Raw genomic sequence first — 22758 nt, 5'->3', positions numbered from 1 at the left:
AAGCAGGGTCTGCAGGTTTAACTCCAGTCCTGGAGACCTGCTGTGTCAGCAGGACTTGTGTTTTGCTTTCAAAAGGTCAGTTTAAGCCTTTAGACACAAAAAAATCAGTGGACACTGTCTTCCAGGACGGGGTCTGAGATCCCTGATCTTACGCCCATTTATTTTCACCCTGAAGTTCGCAGCTCAGCCGTGCAGCTCCTGGGCCTGCAGGACCGGGCAGCTCACACCGCTGCTGCAGTTCCCTCCTCAACCACAGGAGGCGCTCTGTCTTTCGTTTTTGAACGGGCACAAAAACATTTCCAGTAAATCTTTGCGTATAACAGTTCTGCTGCAGAGTTTTGCAGAAGGGTCATATATATCTGTCAGCAAGATGCAGACAGAGCCGTGGAAAGGTACTTTAATGTGAATCTCTTGTCTCATCTGTAAAATATGTACAAAAATGGATGTGAAAATACGTAACAGGCATAAATCAAACTCATAAAAAAAAAATAAATAAATAAAAACCGGGCGGGAGACCTGTGGCCAGGGTCCTAAAGCCCGCAGGTTTCCCAGCTCAGGTTTTACCCGTGCCCCTCAGGTGTGAAGCCGAGAGAGGAATCAGACGGGGGGTGGGGGGGGGGGGGGGATCCCAGGTTTAGGACAGCGATTCGCCCGTTCGCCCGCATGCAGGTCAACAGCGGGACGTCCCGGAGCAACGCGCTCGCGGAGGCTAACGGCGGCTGAGTGGCAGTCGCTAAGGGACTCTCCGTCTCATTCAGAGATACATGGGGGAAAAGGGGGGGGTGAAAAAAAAGCAGTAAAAAGTGAGGGGAAAATAAAGAACACTTGAGCTCAGACTTTGGCAGGCGGAGGCGTGGAGAATGTTTTGACTTCTCTCGGAGGGGGGGAGGGTGGTGTGTGGGGTCGGGGGGGCGATGCAGCACATGTGCGATCGATTGGTTGCCGTGGGCAACGTCCAGATGGACGAGAGCGCTCGGTCCCCCTGACCGGACAAGTCCAATCAGCCCCCGCTCGGCCCCGCCCCGCCCCCCCCGCCCCCCACCCTGGACTGTCCGTGCAGTAAAACTGTTAGGCAGTCTAGACACCGGGCCAGCTTTTACTACCCCTAAAAACTTTACTCTGTCCTCCCGTCCCGACCTCCGACCCCCCCGGCTTAAAGCCGCTTCTCTCTCACAAACCCCCCCCCCCCGCCCCTCCTCACTTTCAGCTCCCGCTGACTAAATCAAAAAGTACTATTACACATCCCAAGTGGGTCGTCCCGTGACAAATCACCTCAATTTGGCCCGATATCCTATGAGGCTTTCTTAAATTTTGGCGCAATCATTTTTTTTGTGTGTAAGGATTGTGTGATCATTAAGAAGTGCAATATGACTCATTTGACTGTTTGTCTGGATGCTTTTCGATTTCACCAAGACCGGCTTCCGAAAACAATCACCATCAAATGTGGCAAATTTGAAAGATTTATACAGCCGAATATAAAACATACAGCAGCAAGCGCAATATGACACCTGACAATAAGCAGCATCTTAAATGAGTCGTCTACAGATACAGTCTACAGACAAAAAGTTGAATTACGACAGTAAATGAACCACATTTCATGTTTTTGTAAATAAACAAACTTTATATGTGTTTTTTTTAAACTTCGGCTGCATGGGCGATCGCTTCGACTGATAATCGTTTGCGATTCATAATGACAAAGCGTGTCTGAATCCGCTCAACCGACAGAACTGGAGGCGCTCAGTCAGTCAAGCACATTGTTGAGGTAATCGTGACTTCATAAGTCACAATGGAACGGCTGTATGAAGTGTAAAACCTGTAGGTGGGGGACCCCAGTATGGCCCAGAACAGGCCTGGATAAGAGGTGCCAGTGTGCGAAGGGAAAACTCAGAGGGCGGTCACATACAGTGAGTATGGAGAGAACAGTCTCCATCCATACCCGCAGAGTCACTCAGCATGAGAGTGTGGTTTAACCGCTAGTCACAACATGGCCGTTTAGCTGGCTATGCAGAAGCCTGATACGACATTAAATAAACTTTCTTTTTAAAAAAAAAAAAAACGCGCAAATACATATTTCAAAACACATTTATGTGGAACGTTGCCCATCGCCGTCTACAGTTACACGCAGGTCCCGTCTCTAGGCGGGAGGGGAGGGCGAAGGTGGGGGGGAAACGGGGGGTTAGAGGGGTGGGGTGCAGAATCTACTCCTCTGAAAATCTCATTACTGCGTTTCAGGACACCACCGCACTTCTAACTGTCACACATGGAGTAGAAGGTTCCAGAAGGTTCCAGAAGGTTCCCACAGCAGCCTTTCTGTAGCCTCAGCTCCTTCTCCTCAACACTCCCAACAGAGATCTGGAAGGTGTTAGTCTGACTTAACACGCTTTCAAACACACCCGTACGGAGATGTGTCTCGTGTTAGCCTCACACACACACACACACACACACCGTTACAGGGACGCAAAACAACCTTGATGGCAAGCGATAGTAACGATAATAATCATCTTATTTAACCTTTACTTAACCAGGTAAAAGTGATTGAGAACAAATTCTCATTTACAGTACAACACCTGGCCTGGCCATCATCTTCATACTCCTCATGAAGCTCTTTTTTGAGGACATTCACTTGGTCATCACTTTCTGCATCCAGCTAAAACCCCATCCATTGGCTTTATTTATAAACATCGGCTGAGCTTTCACATGCACCGCGCCTCAAGTCAAACATGTGGAGCAGTGATTATACGGTAAACCTCTGACGCGTTTTCAAAAGGACAACCGTGCAGCAGCTGACCTTTAATTCAGTGCGCCTGAAGTTGTAAACACCTCTACTCTGTGTTTAATTAGTCTCTTCTATCCACTCCTTTCTCAAAAGAAAGTACCCTTTGTTGCAAAGTACCCAGCGTGCCAAGATCTAAGACGTCACACTTGCCCGTTTGGGGAAAAAGGACCGGAAGAACTCTTTCCGTTTTACTGGGGTAATCACATCCCACATGCTGAACTATCAGGCGGGTGACCACTGTATACACAGCACTGAACAGTCGGGCTATTTTTCTGACCCAAATTCGTCCAGAAGTGAGATGTCACAGTCGACAAATAACGAGCACTACCTCGGCAGCGATCCAATCAAAATCGAGCCACACTCCAAATGATTTCCAAAGGACGAAATCCTTCAGAAACAAAACTGATCCCCATTTTACTTTTACAAAAGAAAAGTAAGAAGAGGTGGCACAACAGTAGTCTTACTGGACCATGTGGAGCCATTTTGCAAACGCAAGTTCGTTTTTTAAATCCTGTTCCAACATGGGCAGTATCGTACATTGACAGGGTTCCACATTTCCTTCAAAAGTAGAATCTGACAACAAGCTTCCTGATTCACACCTGTACAGTTCAGCTCCAAGACAATAACAAAAAAATAAAATAGAAAAATAACAATCAATTTTATGTGCCCTCAAAAAGAGCAAATGAACATTCACATCATGACTAAGTTTATACACACAGGCGGTTTACATTGGCAGGCTGGGCATTTCCATCTCATGCAGGAAACAGGAAACATGAAAACTGCTTTATTAAAAAATCATGCAAAGGGTCAGGTTCTAAAATTATGACCCGACTGCACACGGAAAATGGAAGCCATTGTAGCCGTTGGAGCCGTGCCTGTGTGTCAGCGGCCAAATGAGCCAAAATGGCAGCCAAATGAGCCAAAATGGCAGCCAAATGAGCCAAAATGGAGCAATTTCAAACGTTTACACATCGCGCTCACCGCTGCACATCCTTTCCTGTTCTGTAACGCAGCGGGAACACAAGGCTTGTCTTTCTAATGCTGAAGAAAAAAAAAGAAAAACCTAACTCTGAGCTTTAAGGTCAAGAACATTATATAAACACCTGAGATGACACTGTGCACTCGACCTCGTTACGGGTTTGCCAGACGCGCGGCTAACGCGGCGGCTCGCCGAACAGGCCGGGACTCTGAAGGGCGACGCCCGGAGCGGCAGCAGTACCTGGACGTCTGGAGTGACCTTTGACCCCTGGGAGGGCCTGGCCCTCTTGGCGTCGGAGAAGGTGAGGGTCACGGAGCCGCTGTGGAGGGAGGGCAGCTTCAGGTGCTGTCTGAAGAGGGACGACGCCCCTTCCTGCATCACCATCACCTGGCGACAGGTAAACACAGCAGACTGAAGACCATCGCTCCAGTGCGTCCAGAGTAATTACCCTAACACACCACCTCACAACGTCATGCACTTTAAACAGGGTTTCTCCAGGGAAAACATCACTGTGTGTACATCTTTCCCCAAAGTGACAGCTATTCAACCCCGAAACATCAAAGATCCCCCCCCCCCCCATTTCACCACAGGTCAGGCATCTTTTTCAACACAAGCGTCTCTCTTCTCACACCAAGCCCACCGCCCCTGTGTATGACCGAAACAGCGATGATTCTGGTCTCATCGGACCACAACACCACCCGGTACGGATCACAGGTGCACTACCGAGAGCCAGCACCTTGCGCTCTACTTCCTGTATGTACAGCACACACCACTGCACAACGAAATAATCCAAACACTCCAGACATTTTTTGGTCAGGGTGTGGCCTTAATGCATTATGATGAAAGAAGGTCTTTAGGAGTGCAAAGAACCTTTACACGGAATTCTTCAGCAGCGTCTGAGCATGCTCAGTTGTGCTTCACAGGAGCTATGGTGAAATCAGTGAAGCTAGGCTGTGAGGAGCCAGCCGAGGACAAGAGATTCTGCTGGAAACTGTGACCTCTGACCTCCTTTACAGAATGTAAATAATTACACTGCTTTAGTCCCAATCAGGACACAAGTGCGTCCCTAAGGTTTTTTTTGCAGTTTCACAAGCAAAACTGTCAAGAGACCTGCTGTGATAAGACAATCTAACAAAAGACAAAGTCATTTTAGCATGGCAAAACAGCAGTACAAATACCACTAAAAGCTTTTTCCAATTAAGTGATCTACATAAACTTTTAAAGAGCATTTAAATCCTTACTTTACAGTCTTCTGCGCTTCTTTTATGAGGATCTCTGTACTGTCAAGGACAAGGAAGAGAAGAATTTAGTGCACAAACACACTCCCTCCACAGTCTCACACACACACACGCACGCACGCACGCACGCACACGCACACTCACACACACATTCTCTCACACACACACTCTCTCTCACACACACACACACACACACACACACACACACACACTCTCTCACACACACACACACGCACACACATACTCTCTCACACACACGCACACACGTAACCAGATCTATTTTAAGAGCTGAAGAGCTTTCACCGGCTGCCAAAACAATCAGGGAAATTGCAGCCAGGTTCTCTGAAGCCTGACGGATGCTTTGGGAAACTTCACCTCAGAATCAGCGCACGGTTTCCCTCCTTCTCATTCGCCCGGTGGACCGACCCACACCGCCTCCGCCTCAAATCAACTTCTCATGCCAAACTTACACATCCACCCATAACACGGTCCAAAAGAATTTAACCATTTGCAGCAATCCAATAATACAGGTGTGTTTGAATGTAGGCTATGGCAAGTATGATATTTACCATTTACATGAAAAATACTTTTTTTTTTTTTTTAACTACCAAAAGTGTTAGGTTCAATAAAATATAATAACATCAAATTACATGGAAGTTTGGCTGACAAAACCCATAACTATAAATATAGCATAATTTGTATTACTGATAACAGTTAGAAAACGACACCGGACCAAGAGTTTGATCCCTTGAGAACAGAGTTTACAGAGTTTATTTAACACTGGACATTTTACGGTGAATGAGGTAATTACTGATAAGTCTGTTAAAAAGGCGTTTAAGTCGCTCTGAATTAGGAGCGTCTGCTAAAAGCCAGAAACGCGCGGTAATGTAGCGGCTCCCTGGCGCTGAGCGGGCCCTGAGTCAGGTGGCTCAAGGGAACGGAAGCCAAAGGATGGGAGAGCACACTCCTTCGGACGAACTACGCCAGGTCGCCGTGGGCAACCGGGACCGTTCGGAGTCTCTCGTCAGCGCGCACACACACACACACTCACACACACGCACACACACGCACATGCACACGCACTCACTCACACACACACACACACACACACACTCTCACACACACACACTCACCCCGCCGGCCTTCAGCAGCTTGCGGCCGAACTCCTCGGTGGGCTTGTTGAAGGTGAGCTTCTCGCAGCGCAGGTGGTTGACAGGCGGGTGCCCGTCCAGGTGCAGGAACAGGTCGTAGTCGAACCGCACCTTCTTCGGCTCTTCCTGGGCGGAAGCACACAAGTCGCTCGGCAACAAGACTCTTAAAAGGTTGGGAAATCTGACCAATCAGGTCCACTCCCTCCTGCTGAGGCCCAAGGGAGCGGTCCAATCGCTGACTTATCTACTAGCACACATCTGACATCTCTCAGCGGCTAAGCTCACAGGGACGGTACCGCTCACCAGAGTGCATGTCAGGCCATTAGCCGCGGCGGCTCCAGTACCTTGTTTCTGAAGTACACTTCGATCGGCAAGATAAAGCCCGCGTACCCCGACTCCTCCACTTTGTAGGGCGGATCCTTGCACACTGCAAACGAGGGGGAAGGGAACAGGATTAGCATCGGGGTTAGCACCGGTGTTAGCATCGGAGTTAGCACCAGAGTTAGTACTAGGGTTAGCACTGAAGTTAGCATCAGAGTTAGCACTAGGGTTAGCACCAAGATTAGCATCAGAGTTAGCACCAGGCTTAGCACCAAGATTAGCATCAGAGTTAGCACTGAAGTTAGCACCAAGATTAGCATCAGAGTTAGCACTGAAGTTAGCATCAGGGTTAGGACCAGAGTTTGCACCGGGGTTAGCACCAGGCTTAGCACTGTGGTTAGTACCAGAGTTAGCACCCAGGGTTAGCATCAGAGTTAGCACCAGGATTAGCATTAGGGTTAGCCACATCAGCACCGGTATCCAGACTACAGACACGTTTACATTCAGACACTAAACCTACGCTTACATTCAGACACTAAGCAGATGACCTCATCCAGAGTAACGTCTACTGCTGTGTGTTTTTCCTTTTCTAAACCACCGAATCAAATTTATACAGCTGGATGTTTACGGAAGCAATTCCACGTTATTTTAAACCCAGTTATGAGACCAGTTCTCTGACCAGTATACAGCACTGCTGGCAGTAGATGGAGATGCGTGTTGGAGAGTCTCTCTGGCGGTTGCTGTACGGCACACAGACTCTTAACGACTACAGAGACGTCCATAAAAATAAAAAGTCATCATCTCGAGGGATCTCATTACCCCCAAAACCCGTTTTTCTGCATTTTTTGGACAGAGACATAAATTTAAAATGAACAAACTGTGGAGAGACACTTCCAGTGTTCAGAAATGGATGTGAACGTGTGTGAATAATTACGGTGAAAAACACACCTTTCAGCGACATCATAAATCAGGCTGGCCTGAGGGGTCTGTACCTTCCTATTTCAAGACGTGACAATATCGCACGCAATGAATTTTTCCCCACTCCAGAGAGTCAATGTGGCAGTTAAAAAAATAAAAATAAATAAATAAAAAACTAAATCCATTCATAATCTATTTGTACGGCAGGCAATTCAGAGACCTTTGTAAAGACCATGTGCAAGTTCAGTATTCAGAATAATAAGCAACCAATTATTCTTGATAGTTTGACTGCAGTAAAAAAAACAAAAAAACAAAACTACTGTTAAACCCTACGTTAAATATGCTGAAGCATCGATTTATATCTGAACACAGCATAGACAAGGACTCTCCTCAATTTAACCCATTCACATGGTCTGGGGATGCAAAGAAAAGGATGTGACTCCGTAAATCTGCCTCAAACACAGACTTGCTTTTCAAAAGGTGAGTGTTCTGGCAGATACCTGTCAGCTTTGAGACCGGAGAGTTCTAGCAGATACCTGTCAACTCTGATACCGGAGTGTTCTAGCATATTCCTGACTTTGATGAGGTGTGTGAGTGTGTGTGTGAATGGGTGGGTGAGAGACATCAATTGTAAAGCGCTTTGGATAAAAGCGCTATATAAATGCAGTCCATTTACCATTTGATGGTTTTCCCTTAACTCTTTGGCATTTTATAGAAATGTCTCCTGCAAAAATTATGACTAATACGTTTAATCTTTAACTTCACAAGGAGCCACTTTCCTGTGGAAAAAAAAGAGACTCTCGCTTTCTATCTTCAGCACGACTGCAGGTTCTAATATCAGCTGTGCTTGTTCTCAGGGTTCAAACAAGTCAAGGCAAGGGATCACCGCTTAAGCCCCTCCCCATTAGATGACAGGCAGCTGCAGCGGTGGGGGGGGGGAGGCTTATGCGGTTGTCAGGGTAACAGCGGCTCAGACCGACAACGCTGCGTAAATATTGTGGGTCAGGATTAATTGTAGGGTTGAGCTCAGTCAGGTGAAACTAAATGCTTCCATTCACCGCCAAGAAGACGTCATTCTAACTGAGGCGAGACCGGACCCCCCCCTAAGTGGGTTCAAAGTGCACTCCCACCCTGGACAACGCAGAGACGGCAATCACACAACAATCACAACAATCACACAACAATCACAACAATCACACAACAATCAATCACAACAATCGCATAACAATCACACAACAATCACATAACAATCACACAACAATCACAACAATCACACAACAATCACAACAATCACACAACAATCACAAAACAATGACAACAATCACACAACAATCAATCACAACAATCACACAATCACAACAATCACACAATCACAACAATCACAATAATCAATCACACAACAATCACAACAATCACAACAATCACACAACAATCAATCACAACAATCACACAACAATCACAATAATCAATCACACAACAATCACAATAATCACACAACAATCACGGGTGCGACACGTTTGGCCTTTCCACCATTGCTTTCTCCTGAAGCTGAACAGAGCAGCGTTCGGTCCAAACTCAGGACAGTACACCTCCCCAGCCCTGGAGGGACACTGTGCTGTGCGAGGTTCAAACTCAGGACAGTACCCCTCCCCAGCCCTGGCGGGACACTGTGCTGTGCGAGGTCAAAACTCGGGACAGTACACCTACTCTAGCCCTGGCGGGACACTGTGCTGTGCGAGGTTCAAACTCGGGACAGTACCCCTCCTCTAGCCCTGCCAGGACACTGTGCTGTGCGAGGTTCAAACTCGAGGGCCGGACTCGTTCCAAACCCCTGATTAAAACACAACGCTAATTTAATACACAGAATGGGGCCCCCCTCTTCTGCTTTTTAAGTAAATAAACAATAACAAGCTAAACTCATTTCCCCCCACAGTGCCAGGCTGTTTCTGGGTCTTCAGCAGCAAACAGCTGCGCTGGAGCAGAGTTCACAGAGACAGTGAAGAGAGGACTGCGCTTATCTAGCAAAGGGCAGGATTTCTGCTGCAGTGGAGCCCAAAGATAGCAGCTGGCTCCAACTGCCAAGGGCTCGAACCCGGACGGGACTGTGTGACTCACAGATTTAGCTCCTTCACCCCTGTACAGACCTTTAACGCACGACCGTAGGGTCATCTTACGGAGGAACAGGTGTATGTGCAGACAGGCTAATGCAGCTCTCATACCTGACGTTAAATTAGACATTTTACATTTATTTTTTACATAAAACAGCACATAAATGAGCTCAAAGCTGGGCATTACCGTCTGTGCCTGCGAGAGTTCTCATTTAATAAAAAACACAGGAAAAACCCCCCGAGCAGCCAGTCCTCGCCTAGCAACGGGCAATCTCAGCGGCCGCCCGTGATGCCCCCGTAGGACCACCGCCACCAGGCTGTGGATGTAAACAACACCCTCCCCAACCCCCCCCCCCCCCCCCCCCCCCCCAGGTCTCCCACGAGCACCAGCCCCCCCCCCCCCCCCCAGAGACCCTGAGAGACGAGGGCCGGCCCCTCCCTCTGACTAACAGAGCAGGTGAGCAAACTGAGGAACAGGTGACAGTGTGTGTGTGCGTGTGCTTGCGTTTGTGTGTGCGTGTGTGTGTTTGTGCTTGCGTTTGTGTGTGCGTATGTGTATGGCTGCGTGTGTGCTTGTGTTTGTGTGCATGTGCAGATTTGCGTGTGTGTGTGTGTGTGTGCATGTGTATGGCTGCGTGTGTGTGTGTGTGTGTGTGTGTGTGTACATGTGCGGCTGCCTGTGTGTGTACGTGTGCATATGTGTGTGTGTATGTAGATTTGTGTGTGTGTCTGTGTGTGTGTGTATGGTTGCGTGTGTGCTTGTGTTTGTGTGTGCGTGCGCAGATTTGCATGTGTGTGTGAGTGTGTGTGCGTGTTTGTTTGGGTGGTGAGTGTATGCTCATGGGTAGGGGAGAGATCTCAAAAAAGGCACTAGGTTTCCGTAACTTTAAGAGCAGAGTCGTTACTGTACTCTGCTCACCCAAACAAACGGTAAACACTGTACACTGACTCTCAGCTGGGTTTTTATCCTTCTAGTGTTAGAGGCTGGAATCTTTTCTCCCACACACGCACGCACACGCGCACACACACACACACACACACACACACACACATATGCACACACAGTAAAGAGCAGCATGAGGCACAGGTGGAGGGGGTACAGGAACAGAGATGGGGGTGCAGGGCAGTGGGGGTAGGGTGGGGGGGTGGAGTGTCCCACCACAGCACAGAGGGCATTTGCGTTGCCTTTTGCTAATGGCTGCCAGTTGTGCGGGCGTGTCCACCATCTCTAAAACCCCACCCAGAACGCACCCACCCTCTTCCCTAATCTCAGAGTGGAATATCATTATAAGAGTTTAATTACTTCGAAAGCCCTTCACATATGTTCTGCACATATTATGTATATATTCTTCCAAATGAAATAAGCAACAAAAATAAAATGAGAAAAATTCACAAAAAAAAACGATAAAGTTTTATAGATGTATAAAAATGTCAGAAGCCATTCACTGAAGAATGAAGGCATGAGTACCTTGGCTGGAGGACACGACGGCAGCCCTGTCCTGTGAATTAGCCTTGGAGGTAGCATGGTCCCATTGCAGATGGCTGCAGACACTGCGGCCCTCCAGGACTGGAGTTAAACCTGCAGACACTGCGGCCCTCCAGGACTGGAGTTAAACCTGCAGACACTGCGGCCCTCCAGGACTGGAGTTAAACCTGCAGACACTGCGGCCCTCCAGGACTGGAGTTAAACCTGCAGACACTGCGGCCCTCCAGGACTGGAGTTAAACCTGCAGACCCTGCAGCCCTCCAGGACTGGAGTTAAACCTGCAGACCCTGCGGCCCTCCAGGACTGGAGTTGAACCTGCAGACACTGCGGTCCTCCAGGACTGGAGTTGAACCTGCAGACACTGCGGTCCTCCAGGACTGGAGTTAAACCTGCAGCCACTGCGGCCCTCCAGGACTGGAGTTAAACCTGCAGACACTGCAGCCCTCCAGGACTGGAGTTAAACCTGCAGACACTGCGGTCCTCCAGGACTGGAGTTGAACCTGCAGACACTGCGGTCCTCCAGGACTGGAGTTAAACCTGCAGCCACTGCGGCCCTCCAGGACTGGAGTTGAACCTGCAGACACTGCAGCCCTCCAGGACTGGAGTTAAACCTGCAGGCACTGCGGCCCTCCAGGACTGGAGTTAAACCTGCAGGCACTGCGGCCCTCCAGGACTGGAGTTAAACCTGCAGACACTGCGGCCCTCCAGGACTGGAGTTAAACCTGCAGACCCTGCAGCCCTCCAAGACTGGAGTTAAACCTGCAGACCCTGCAGCCCTCCAGGACTGGAGTTAAACCTGCAGACACTGCGGCCCTCCAGGACTGGAGTTAAACCTGCAGACCCTGCAGCCCTCCAGGACTGGAGTTAAACCTGCAGACCCTGCAGCCCTCCAAGACTGGAGTTAAACCTGCAGACCCTGCAGCCCTCCAGGAGGTCCCTGCCACAGAGTCAGAGGGAGGCCAGTGACAGAGGCTCTGGAACGTCCAAAAACAGAGGGAAACGTTCCAGCCCAAACATTAAGAAGGCGCTTTATCCTGACGTCAGCGATCAACCTTTTCCATGGTGTGACACTCACTTCTCTGAGGAGAATTCCGCAATCACGGAATATCACGGAAAAGAAAAACATGACCGGCTGCCTGCGTCCCAGCCTGCTGAGGGAAAAAAGCATCACATCTGTGGCTTAAAAGCCACATCTAACACTGTTATAACCTCAAGCAAAAAATAAAATAAAATAAAATAAAAATTAGACTGACCTTTAAAACAAAGGAAGTAATGTGCTGTAAGAACCCTTGTGCGCATCAGGCAAATTCCACTAAATGCCAGTCGTTTGCAAGAATCTCCAAACTCTTCTAACGCGGATGCCAGCACCGTTCGGTCGGACTTTGTGGATGAGATCATTTATTCCTGAGCGCGGACCGGGTCCAAACATCAATCAAACGGCCCCCGTTTCCGAGCTTAAAAATCACCTCAAACTTGGCTCTGCTCCGCGCCTCGCACTGACGCCAGCATACCTGAGCGATAACACTATTCAGCACTTCGTCCTTCTGGAAAATGAAAACCCCCCTGACAAGGGAGGGAGAGATTTTAACGCATATAAGACACAAACGTAACCCCCACCTCCCTTCCAATCTGTCATTAACTCTCCTTTTTGGAAAACAGCCACGAAGGTCCAGATGATCCCCTGAAATCAGTAGTAGTCCTGTGCCTTTCCAACACTCAGCAGGTAAAAACAGGGAAGGCCATTTCACTAAGAGGATCTCAGACGTTCTCCCCAAAGTCTTTACCTGTGCAAAGTTCTCACTGAGAGGTAAGGAACTGGCCTCAGAGACGCAAACACACCGCACCGTCTGTGAGAGCGTTCATCTCTCCCGCGCGTAAGAATGGCGCGGTCCGGCTTCTGACCTGCATATAAACTGCTACGCAACGTTAATATTTCTCCTGACCAAGAGAGGATCAAAAAGGGGTTTGACTTAAATACCAAAAAGTTAAATACCATCAGTCCTGAAGGTGTTCACTGGAAGTCTGAATACTGTCAATCAGTTTTTTTTTTCTTTTGCTTTTATTGGCGCATAAATATTTTTAATGGACTAATAACTTTATTCTATGTGTCATTCCGATATCCCAGCAGCCTAAGAGTAGCGCTTGATTGATCAGTAATAGCTGGTTTTACTCTGGGCGCTTCTATTCAGTGGTTAAGCGGGTATCAGCCACCGTGAACGTAAAGCAGTGTAAAAAAAAAAAAAAAAAAAACGGCCTTTTTACGACAGGATGCGTTAAAGACACGGCGAAGCGCTCTGCAAGGGTATCAGGGACACAGCCGCCACGCACAGTTAACCTGCAGAGCCCGAGCAGCGCAGGTTTCACTGTGCCGCTCGTTCAGACTGGGGATGAGGAAACCGTCCAGGGCAGCCGCGCAGAACTGCTGAGCTAAGCAAAAACGTGAGATTGGCACAATTAACCCCAGGTACGGGAGACGCGTTAATGACGCCTGCCTCACCGCTACACTACTGAACACCGCGTGCAGCCGCCATAACACATAACACACCGCCGGGAGGGCGGGCTGAGGAAATGAATCAGTTCCTAATTATAATAAATTAATTCTAGCAGAAAGGTAGAGTGCGTGAAACCAAATCGTATTTTATCTGCACAGCAACATTTCACACAGAAGCAGCAATGGGCTGTACAGACAATAAAAGGGCAGTAAAATATAAAAGGATAATAAAACGGGTTCATTCCTAGAGTTTGGGGCAGCTAAAGTGCCTGTGTGTGACACACTATTCTGACAACGGAAAAGCGCACACAAATACATTTTGTATGCCAAACTGCATTGCATTCCAGTTGGAGCAGTTATAGTCCTTTTTAAACATTGCTTGTGCAAGATTATAATTCAAACATTAATACTAATTTCTCTAGACAGCAGTTGGCATAAATACATCCTTCAGTCTGCTCTGCAGTAAGACAGAATCTGGGCGTAATGATTATAAAGCTATTTAACATTGTAAAAGCGTGTGTTATCAATCTGTGCATGGGTACACAAAATACGGTGATGTGGAAAACACTGACAGCCTCAAGGCATCCACAGCAGCGGTAACTGCCAAAGGGACGTCAAATCCAAATCACATCTCACAAACAGCTCAATGGAATTAGGAGTGCAGCTGGAATTAATGCCAGAATGCCCAGGCTCCTATGAAGATAAGATAACTCCAGGCTGGCTGGAAGCTCCAGCTGTGATACAGGAGAGCCAGGGGGTGTGCTGGTCTTCATTTTCACCCAGTAAATATCAAAACAGTTCAGACCAAAGGGACTCACAGAGGGGGAGTGAATAGAGTAATAAACTCCTTCAAAAGCCCTTTTGAAGAGTAGGTGTTTTTGGAATGTTTTTTTTTTCCATTATTGTAAGTCTGTGTTCTAGAACTCCACTGCTTTCAATTACCAGCAGTGATTGTGACATCAGCACTAGAATTTTCAGTTAAGAATGTTCTAATCACGTATTTGTGATGTCACACCTTAAAGGGCTAATGAATCTATCAAAGTGCAGGGTAACAATGACAACCAGCAGACCCTGCGGCCCTCCAGGACAGGGGCTGAGTATCTGTAATCCGTGGAGTTTAACAAGAAACAACAGTTTTAAAATCACTTTATCATGAAGAAAACTGTACGTTTTGCATTATTGTATATGATCTGAGGGTAACCAAGAAAGGCACCCAGTGCAAGGTGCAAGGTACTGGCTGCCATGCGGCTGGTCTAACTCTGCAGAGCAGATGGGGAGGAGAAGAAAGATAAGGAGAGAACAGACGGGAAGATGAGGAAACTCGCCCAAAGATCATAAACCTCACCCCCCCACCCCCGCCCCCCACTACCCTCCACTCCACTGAAAAACTGGGTGAGACAGAAAGAGATGGAGAAAGGGGGAGAGAGAGAGAGGGAGAGAGAGAGCTGGAAAGAGACAGTGAGGAAGAGACAAAAAGAGAGAGGAAGAGCCAAAGAGAAAGACAGAGATAGAAAGAGAGGAAGAGAGAGAAAGAGCTCCTGCAAGCCTCCACTCCTTCACCAGGTCGCCTGCATGTCTCCTTTCCGCTGTTCTTAAAACCAGAAAAGCCAGACTCATCCTCCCCTCCACCCCTCCTCTCCTCCACCCCTCCTCTCCTCTCCTCTCCTCCCCTCCTCCCCTCCACCCCTCCACCCCTCCACCCCTATTCAATTCAGGTGCAATTTCCAGCTCGTCGTAAAGCAATTACCAGAACATTCCCCCACTTCTTTGACTACTCTCCTGGGGTGGGGTGGGGGGTGGGGGGGTGGCAGAAGGGCCATGAAAGGTGTCTGTACTTAGAGGCCGACACAGACAGGGATCCCGACACCACCCTCCCTCCCTCCCTCCCCAAAAGCTGAAAAAGGGGGGGACATTGAAAAGGTCCGAGACGCGACACAGTGGACCAGCCCAGCCCCTCCTCAGCAGCCTGAGAATCGGGCGTCGCTCGCTCTCTATTTCTCTCTCTCTCCCCTCTCTCTCCCTCCCTCCCTCCCTCTTTCTCTCTCCCTCCGTCTCTCTCCAACTCTCTCTCTCTCTCTCTCACTCTCTCTCCCTCTCCCCCCATCTCCCCCCGTCTCTCTCTCTGTCTGCCCCCCTCTCCCCCCCCCCCCCCTCTGTTTTGTTCTCTTGTTAAGAGAGCGTGCCTTCGTCACCTCCCCGTTTTTCCGGAAGCTCCATTCAGGCCCGCGGACCCGCGTCTAATTCGCCGGAAAACGAGCCTTTTCTGCGGCCCCCGCCGGCTCTTTGTGTGCCTCGCGTGGGGTCCCCGCCCCCCGCCGACACTGACCAGGGACCGGGGGGGGGGAGCTTCCGTTTGAGGGCCCCCGCGGGCCCCGGCGAGACGTTTCAATTAGGACGAGTCCAGACGCCCGATCACTTTCAAAGGGCCCCCTCGAAAAGACAAACTCCTTTCCAATGAGCCCCTCGCCGCGGGACAACACCCCCCCCCAACCCCTCACACCCCCGGTCAGTAACGCGCACACAACTGGCCCAACCCGAGCAGGGTGCGAGCGGGCGGGACGCGCCCACATCACACCCCCGAGGAGAAGCTCACACGCCTCTCTCCTCACGACACGCAGCCCGAGCCCCTGAGCGTCTGAAGTGAAACTACAGCGAGTGTTTACACACAGAGACAGGCCTGAATGGTGCTTACTACACACACTGCTGCTGAGAGCTCTGACGGACTCTGAATGAATACTGTTCGCCCCCCTGCAAGATTTGCTTTGTACTGTTGACGGAGGGCTGCTTTTGCTTTAAAAAAATATGCGTTCAAACTGCAAATGACAATAAAGACAACATTACTTCTCTGCCCAGCAGAATATTCCGTATACAATTGTGCCGTTTTCTTTTTTTTTTCTGTCCCTTCTGGAATCATAACAACACAATTACAATGCTTATCAACTACAGCTGTTGCAGTTGATTCAAGGCTAAGGTTTTTATAATGGTACAGCACACAACCCTCCTAAACCTTCGAAGAGTAGGCTTTTTTGGAATGCCATTTTTTTTGTTCTTTTCCAAAATTCTACAGTCAGTGTTCTAGAACTCCATTGCGTTCAGTCACCACACCAGCATTAGAATGTCCAGTTAAGATAGTTCCGATCACGTATTTGTGACGTCACAGCTTAAAGGGTTAAAGATGGGCTTCGCGAGAAGGTCAGCTGTGTGACAGTATACGACTAATAGAACAGCACAATACCACTTCGGATTTTTCAATGGGCGGATCGAGCCAGCCGGTAAACAGACCCAGCCGAAGCTCAGCCCGCGAAACGGATACGCTCCCCGGAACACAGGAGCCAGGTCGGGGCGCAGAGGAGCCGCACGCCTCGGCAGTTCACCCGAGAGCGCCGGGCCGCCATTTTGGATGAAAGTTCACAGCGGAGCCATTGTGGTGCGTAATTACAGCACTCTGTATGAAAGCATGGCGGGATCACCCAACACCCCGCGGCTCTGCGCAAAGAACAAACCTCGAGACACTCACCCCCCCCAACCCCCGATCATCTGCAACGAATAGAGAACACAGCGCACCGGCCGCCAACTAGGGGGACGTATTCCCCCCTCAGGTGATCTCATATTTTGGGGAGGAAAGGAGGGGACTGAGGGGGGGTTGGGGGGGGGGGGGCGAGTTACCTCAGTGACTTATCTGATGTGGCATGTGAACAGAAAAACCAAAACCGCAAAATGTTCACGGTGCAGGAGCCCGGGGGGGGGGGGGGGGGGGGCAGTAAAAAGTTAAAGACTGAACTCCAGCGGCTGGCTTTGCACCAGGGGCTAGGATGCTGACCTCACCATTTAGAGATGAGTCTGTGCGCAGAGGGAGCGGTACGGGGGGTGGGGGGATGGGGGGGCTGGGGCGTTAAAAACTTCAGACCATGACACCCGAGACCATTTTAACAGCCCCGCTGCTTGTTTTTTTTTTTTTTTTGTTCCAGAGGAGGAGAAGAGGCGCTCTCTCCCAGGACAGTTTCACTCCACACACCTCAGAGAGCGGCGTCTGCTTCCTGTCAAAAGGGCCGATGTGCTCACACGCTGTAATCCCCACACCCACCACACCCCCCACACCGCCTCCTCTCCCCCCACACCCCCCACACCGCCTCCTCTCCCCGCGGTGAAACACCACGCCGCTCTCAAAAGAGACGCCGCTCGGCGCTGCCATGGAAACGGCGTGCGGCGCATTCCGAGCCTCGCCGTGCGAAGCCCACGTCGCTCGGGACGGCCGCGGTTCAGCCGGGAAACGGGCGCATCGAAGGGCCGGACCGCTAAAAGAGAGAGAGAGAGAGGGGGGCGCGACACGGTGCGTACGGGACGAAACGTCAAAAATAACCCCAAAAATAACCCCGGGGTCTTCTCCCAGACGACACGGCCGGAAACCACCCGCCGCCGCCGCGACGACAGCGGAGACGCAAAGGGCGGGAAACTCACAGCGCGGCGCGCGGCTCCATCGGGGAACGCGGAGCTCCATCGCGGCCCTCCCGTCTCCACGGAAACACCCGAAAAAGCCCCCCCGCGCCACGGCTCCTGGGCTCAGCGACGCCCGCCGGTCACTTTATGGCGGGGGTGTCGCGTCGTTAACTTTAACGGGCCACGGAGAAGCCGCGCTGGTCTCCACGGAAACCACGGCGCGGGGCGGAGGTGGCGACGCATCTCCACCCCCCCACCCCCCCACCGCCCATTTGATCGACATTTACTTTCCCAGCTTTCCAGTTATCTTAGTATTTGTGTGTGTGTGAGTGTGAGTGTGTGTGTGTGTGTGTGTGTGTGTGTGTGTGTGTGTGTCTGTGTGAGTGAGTGAGTGAGTGTGTGTGTGTGTGTGTGTGTGTGTGAGTGAGTGAGTGTGTGTGTGTGTGTGTGAGTGTGTGCGTGTGTATGTGTGTGTGAGCGGAGGGAAGGTTAAACCCAAAACCTTCTCCCCCCCCCCCCTTTGGCTACCTCTGCAGGAGTTAAACTGCGGGAGACGGACCTGACAAAACAACAGAACTGCGTCATCGTGCTCCACGACACAGCACTTCAGACAGCATTTCTGCACGCTCAAAGCTAAATAAAAAACAGGCAAAAAAATACATCTATTATTATTATTATTTCACTAGGGTAAGCTTACCCATTCTTACTACACAGTATTAGCACTCGATTATAAGTTTACTTGGCTGCAGAACACAGTATGGATACCTCCTATTCAATGAACTAACAGCTAGAGAGATCCAACTTTACTAGATATCATAACTGAAGACATCCCACAACAATATGTTAATGTACACTTCCAAAAAGTGCTCTTGTTTTTCCTTAACAGGGGAGCTCTGCACAAAGTTGGCAAAAACAAGTTCCAGCCATTTGGTCTTTTTCACTTGACCTGGTACTGACTGAGTGAGGTTTGTATTCTGAAAACAGCCAAAGGTAAAGCAAAACAAAGCAAGTCTTGCAAGGCGTCCCTTTTTACGTCTGGACGGCCACCAAAAAAAAGCTGACTATCACAGGGTTCAATTTCTAACCAAGCACAGGAAGTGATCTCATAACCGTCGTCCAATCCGACGGGGGGAAGGAAGTTCAAAGCCGTGCGGCCACGCGGAGACAGAACGTGGCGTGAGACCCTTCGTACCGAGCGGTCGCGTCCGCGCGCGTCACGACTCGACCGCGACCCTAAACCGAGGTCACCCGACCCCAGTCCTGGAGAGCCACGTGACGTCTGGGCATTTTTCAGCTGACCCCGGTCCTGGAGAGCCACATGACGTTTGGGCATTTTTCAGCAGACCCCGGTCCTGGAGAGCCACGTGACGTCTGGGCATTTTTCACTATTCAGCTCTCAGCTGATCAGCTACAGCTGCGGATTACCTCACCACACCTGGTTTCTTAGGTCCGATTCTGTCTGATCTGATTTTAAGGTGAAAACAAAAAAGCCAACAGACCCTGCGATTCTCCAGAGAAACGGCTGCCCACCCCCGTCCTGCCAACGTTATGGTGCCGATTTACACCGTGAAATTTTGTTTCCACAGTCGCTGTGCAAGCTGCTTTAGAGTTACCTGAAGTTTTCGACTCCTTAATGCCCTGATACCAGCCACTGTAAAGTGAGCCAGTTCTCAGAAAGTTCTGTAAATATCCACAATGTCTTTCATTCTACACAAACAAACTACCTTGGCCAACGGAAAATATGCACTAAAACTGATATAATAAAAACAAAACACAGAAAGTGAACCATCCCTTCAAATGGGGGAAAAAAATAGGAGGAACCATATCCAAATTACATCTTCACCTTGAAACAAGATTTCCACGGTTAGGGTAAGACTGAATGGACCAAGTGATGATTTTATGGTGGAGTTTTCCCTTTAGAGGTCCAGACATTAAATTGTGAAGTTGGTATGTCAACCCTCTCATTTGGCAGTTCACCGTTACCCTAAAATTAAGAAAAATGTTGAAGTCGATTTAAGGAAATGTTAGATGCGATTTCAGTGCCTTTTAATCAGCGACATTACATCGCATGAAGCATGGAAATAGACAACCATGACATGGAAAAAATAATGTCAAATACACTTGACCAATTACTGTTACTCAAAAACATATTCTCAACTCTATAAACTTCAGTATTAATTCAGCCGTAACATTGCAGATATGAGTCCAATAGGGATCACGTGCTGTATCCAAGAAAAATGACAGGACCCAATCAGTTTACTTAACTCTGAACGTTACAACAATAACAACTGTTAAGAGCCAAGAATATTAAACTTCAAAAATCTTATTTCTAAATTTCATGTCGATCACACACAACTACACTGGAATCAATCACACAGCATCCACACTCAAAATTCTGCCAAAAACGGCCATTTATTTTTGTACTTTTTAAATAGGCCAGTATATACAACTGTGGGTTGGGGTGAACGTAAATTGCAGTCGTGTAATGCAGCTTCTACAAAACAGCGAAGATTTGTTTCTGCCATGTGTAGCACAATATACTAGCCGGTGTGTGTGTGTGTGCGTGCGTGTTATTCACACGCCTAATACTACAAAGAGAACAGGAGGACCTTCAAGGAAACAGATGTTATTGGCGATGCTTCTCATTGTCAGTCGAGTCTGATGTCTGCCGCCGACGTGAGCAGCGGTGCTTGCACTTTAATGTCCTGTCGCACGAGAGCGTTACCGTGCCTTCTGTTTTCATTGTCAAACCTCGCTCACCGATTCAAATGTGCGTCTGTTTCAGGCGACAAAAAAGTGCTAAATAGACACGGGTGAAAATTAGTGCGGCTTTTCTTGTCAGACGTAAGACAGATTCCTCAGCCAGCTAACTTGCAGGTTTTGCGGAGCTGTCGCGCACGTGCGGGGCAGCAATAAACACAAGGACGAAAACGAAATTCTCAATCTTAAGCGTTTTTTTTAGACCACTGTGCTGGGTTATATAATTAATTAATATATATTATATATCGAATTTATTGCACGCTTAATAGCGTTGAATACAGATTTAATACACTATAAAAGTATTTTATGATATTCAGTAGGCTATTCAAGTCTATCTTCTTCAGGCGACTGCAAAACAAACAACTGATCCCTCGAGCACAGCACGCGCACAAATGTACTGGTTGCCCTATTCAGCTGAAAGCAGACAGTCCACACAGTTCAATAATCAATAGACGCGACAATACAAGTAAGCATCGGGGTCCACTGTTACTAGCCTACCTATCCGTGAATACACATAGCTTTGGCACTGAATATTCCTGTAAACCAACGGATCAGTTCTTGAAAAGTTGTCGGCTGTCCACGAAAAAAACGCACAATACGCACTAGCAACTGATAGCAGTCCATTGTTTTATTTTATGGGAAAAATGGGAAGTACTTAGTAATAATCAGAATTCCTTTCTATTCATCAACACTATCGAGAATCGCAAGAAGTGCCACTATTTTGCAAATCCAAGGGGTTGGCTAATCTAGGAAGCGTTCAAATCTGCTCGCACAAAATTACAGCCCAGCAATAGTTCAGCGATAAACAATTTACAAGACAACCAACCAGCCAGCCACAAATGACAACAACAAAAAAACTTAAAATGTGTTTCTTACCTCTTTTTGGTCTTGGGAAGCTCTCGTGCAGATGAAAAACAACTTTCTCCACAAAGTGCTGGATGTTACTGTGTTCCGGACCCCTGACGAACACCATCCAATCGTGCGTAAAACCTTCCACTGTCGGTTTCTTTCTGACCTGGGCACGGTGACCAAGCTCTAGTTTCACCTGAACCGCGCCCTATTATATCAAAAAAATGAAATGAATAAAATAAAAAAACATTACATTTCGGCTAACAACGGACAACATTATTATTATTATTATTATTATTATTATTAAGCGTGCGATTTTGTGTTAATATAATTACATTTGCACTGGTCTAATACATGCGCGTTACTCCAGGTTATCGCAAGGCAAATTAACCAATTAGTGGTAATCTTTTTTAATTGTCCGTTGATTAAAAGTCCGTTGATTATGTCTATCGCCGTCAAGTACGCGATGATATGTAGCCCTGATCACCGATGTTGTCATGGTTATTATAACGGAGCATTCAGCTGTCATTTCTAACGAATACGAATGTCAATTTCTGAAACTACGAACACGGCATGTGCTTTTATTTGGCGAATGTGATATTTCAAATCGACGGTCCATCTTTAATAGTTCTGAGGACCGCAGACAACGTTTTTGCACGGCATGGGAAACTCAGAACTACACGTACCTGTCGGACCGAGCTGCCGAACAAGTTGAACTGTATTTGCATGGAGGAATACGGCCAGAATTCGCCGCGCGGACGGGCAGCGTTATCACATCCGTAAAGCTTAAAAAAACTAAGACGCAATAACGGCAGATCTAAGAGCTGTGTCTACTCACCGAGCTGGTCATTCTTGGGGCCGTGCGTTAAAGCAGTTTCATGGAAAATGTGGCGTAAAAGGGGACGATGGAAGAGCGCACGGCGTCGATGGCGGACATTGTCTCCTAATTGCACTCGGCGAGAGTTTCAGAGCGAGGAAAGACGTACGACGCATGCGCTGTTTCGGCGCACCGGGCGGATAGTAGCAGGGGCTGCACAGAGGAAAAAAGGTGAACAAATGAGCCGGAGCGCAATTATACCGGCGGGGCGGGCAACGTCCTGCGACATCCAGACCCACCAAGGAGGCTTTAAACTTCTCCTTCTAATCAAGACACCACAACTTCACATTTTACGAGACAACATGGAATCGTGGAAAGATGCGAAAACGGAATAACACGTGACAGGATTAGAAAATCACTGCAAAAT

General features: G+C 48.6%; 1 protein-coding gene across 1 annotated transcript in view; it reads right to left on the bottom strand.

The window, feature by feature from the left end:
• LOC118226918 (protein AF-9-like) overlaps window positions 1-22538 on the bottom strand; it is a 41292-nt gene extending 18754 nt beyond the window's left edge. The window contains exons 1-6 of the mRNA XM_035416916.1: window positions 22353-22538; window positions 21542-21722; window positions 6489-6571; window positions 6127-6270; window positions 4997-5035; window positions 3996-4142 (exon numbers count right to left, since the gene is read on the bottom strand). Coding sequence (XP_035272807.1) covers window positions 3996-4142; window positions 4997-5035; window positions 6127-6270; window positions 6489-6571; window positions 21542-21722; window positions 22353-22364 — 606 coding nt within the window. The 5' untranslated portion in view covers window positions 22365-22538. The remainder of the gene's footprint in view (window positions 1-3995; window positions 4143-4996; window positions 5036-6126; window positions 6271-6488; window positions 6572-21541; window positions 21723-22352) is intronic.
• Between the last annotated feature and the right edge of the window lie 220 nt (window positions 22539-22758).

The sequence above is a fragment of the Anguilla anguilla genome, chromosome 5 (genome assembly GCF_013347855.1).
Source record: "Anguilla anguilla isolate fAngAng1 chromosome 5, fAngAng1.pri, whole genome shotgun sequence".
In the NCBI taxonomy this organism is placed as follows: domain Eukaryota; kingdom Metazoa; phylum Chordata; class Actinopteri; order Anguilliformes; family Anguillidae; genus Anguilla; species Anguilla anguilla.
Note: the sequence above shows the minus strand (reverse complement) of the source record. Positions and strands in the feature narration are given on the sequence as shown.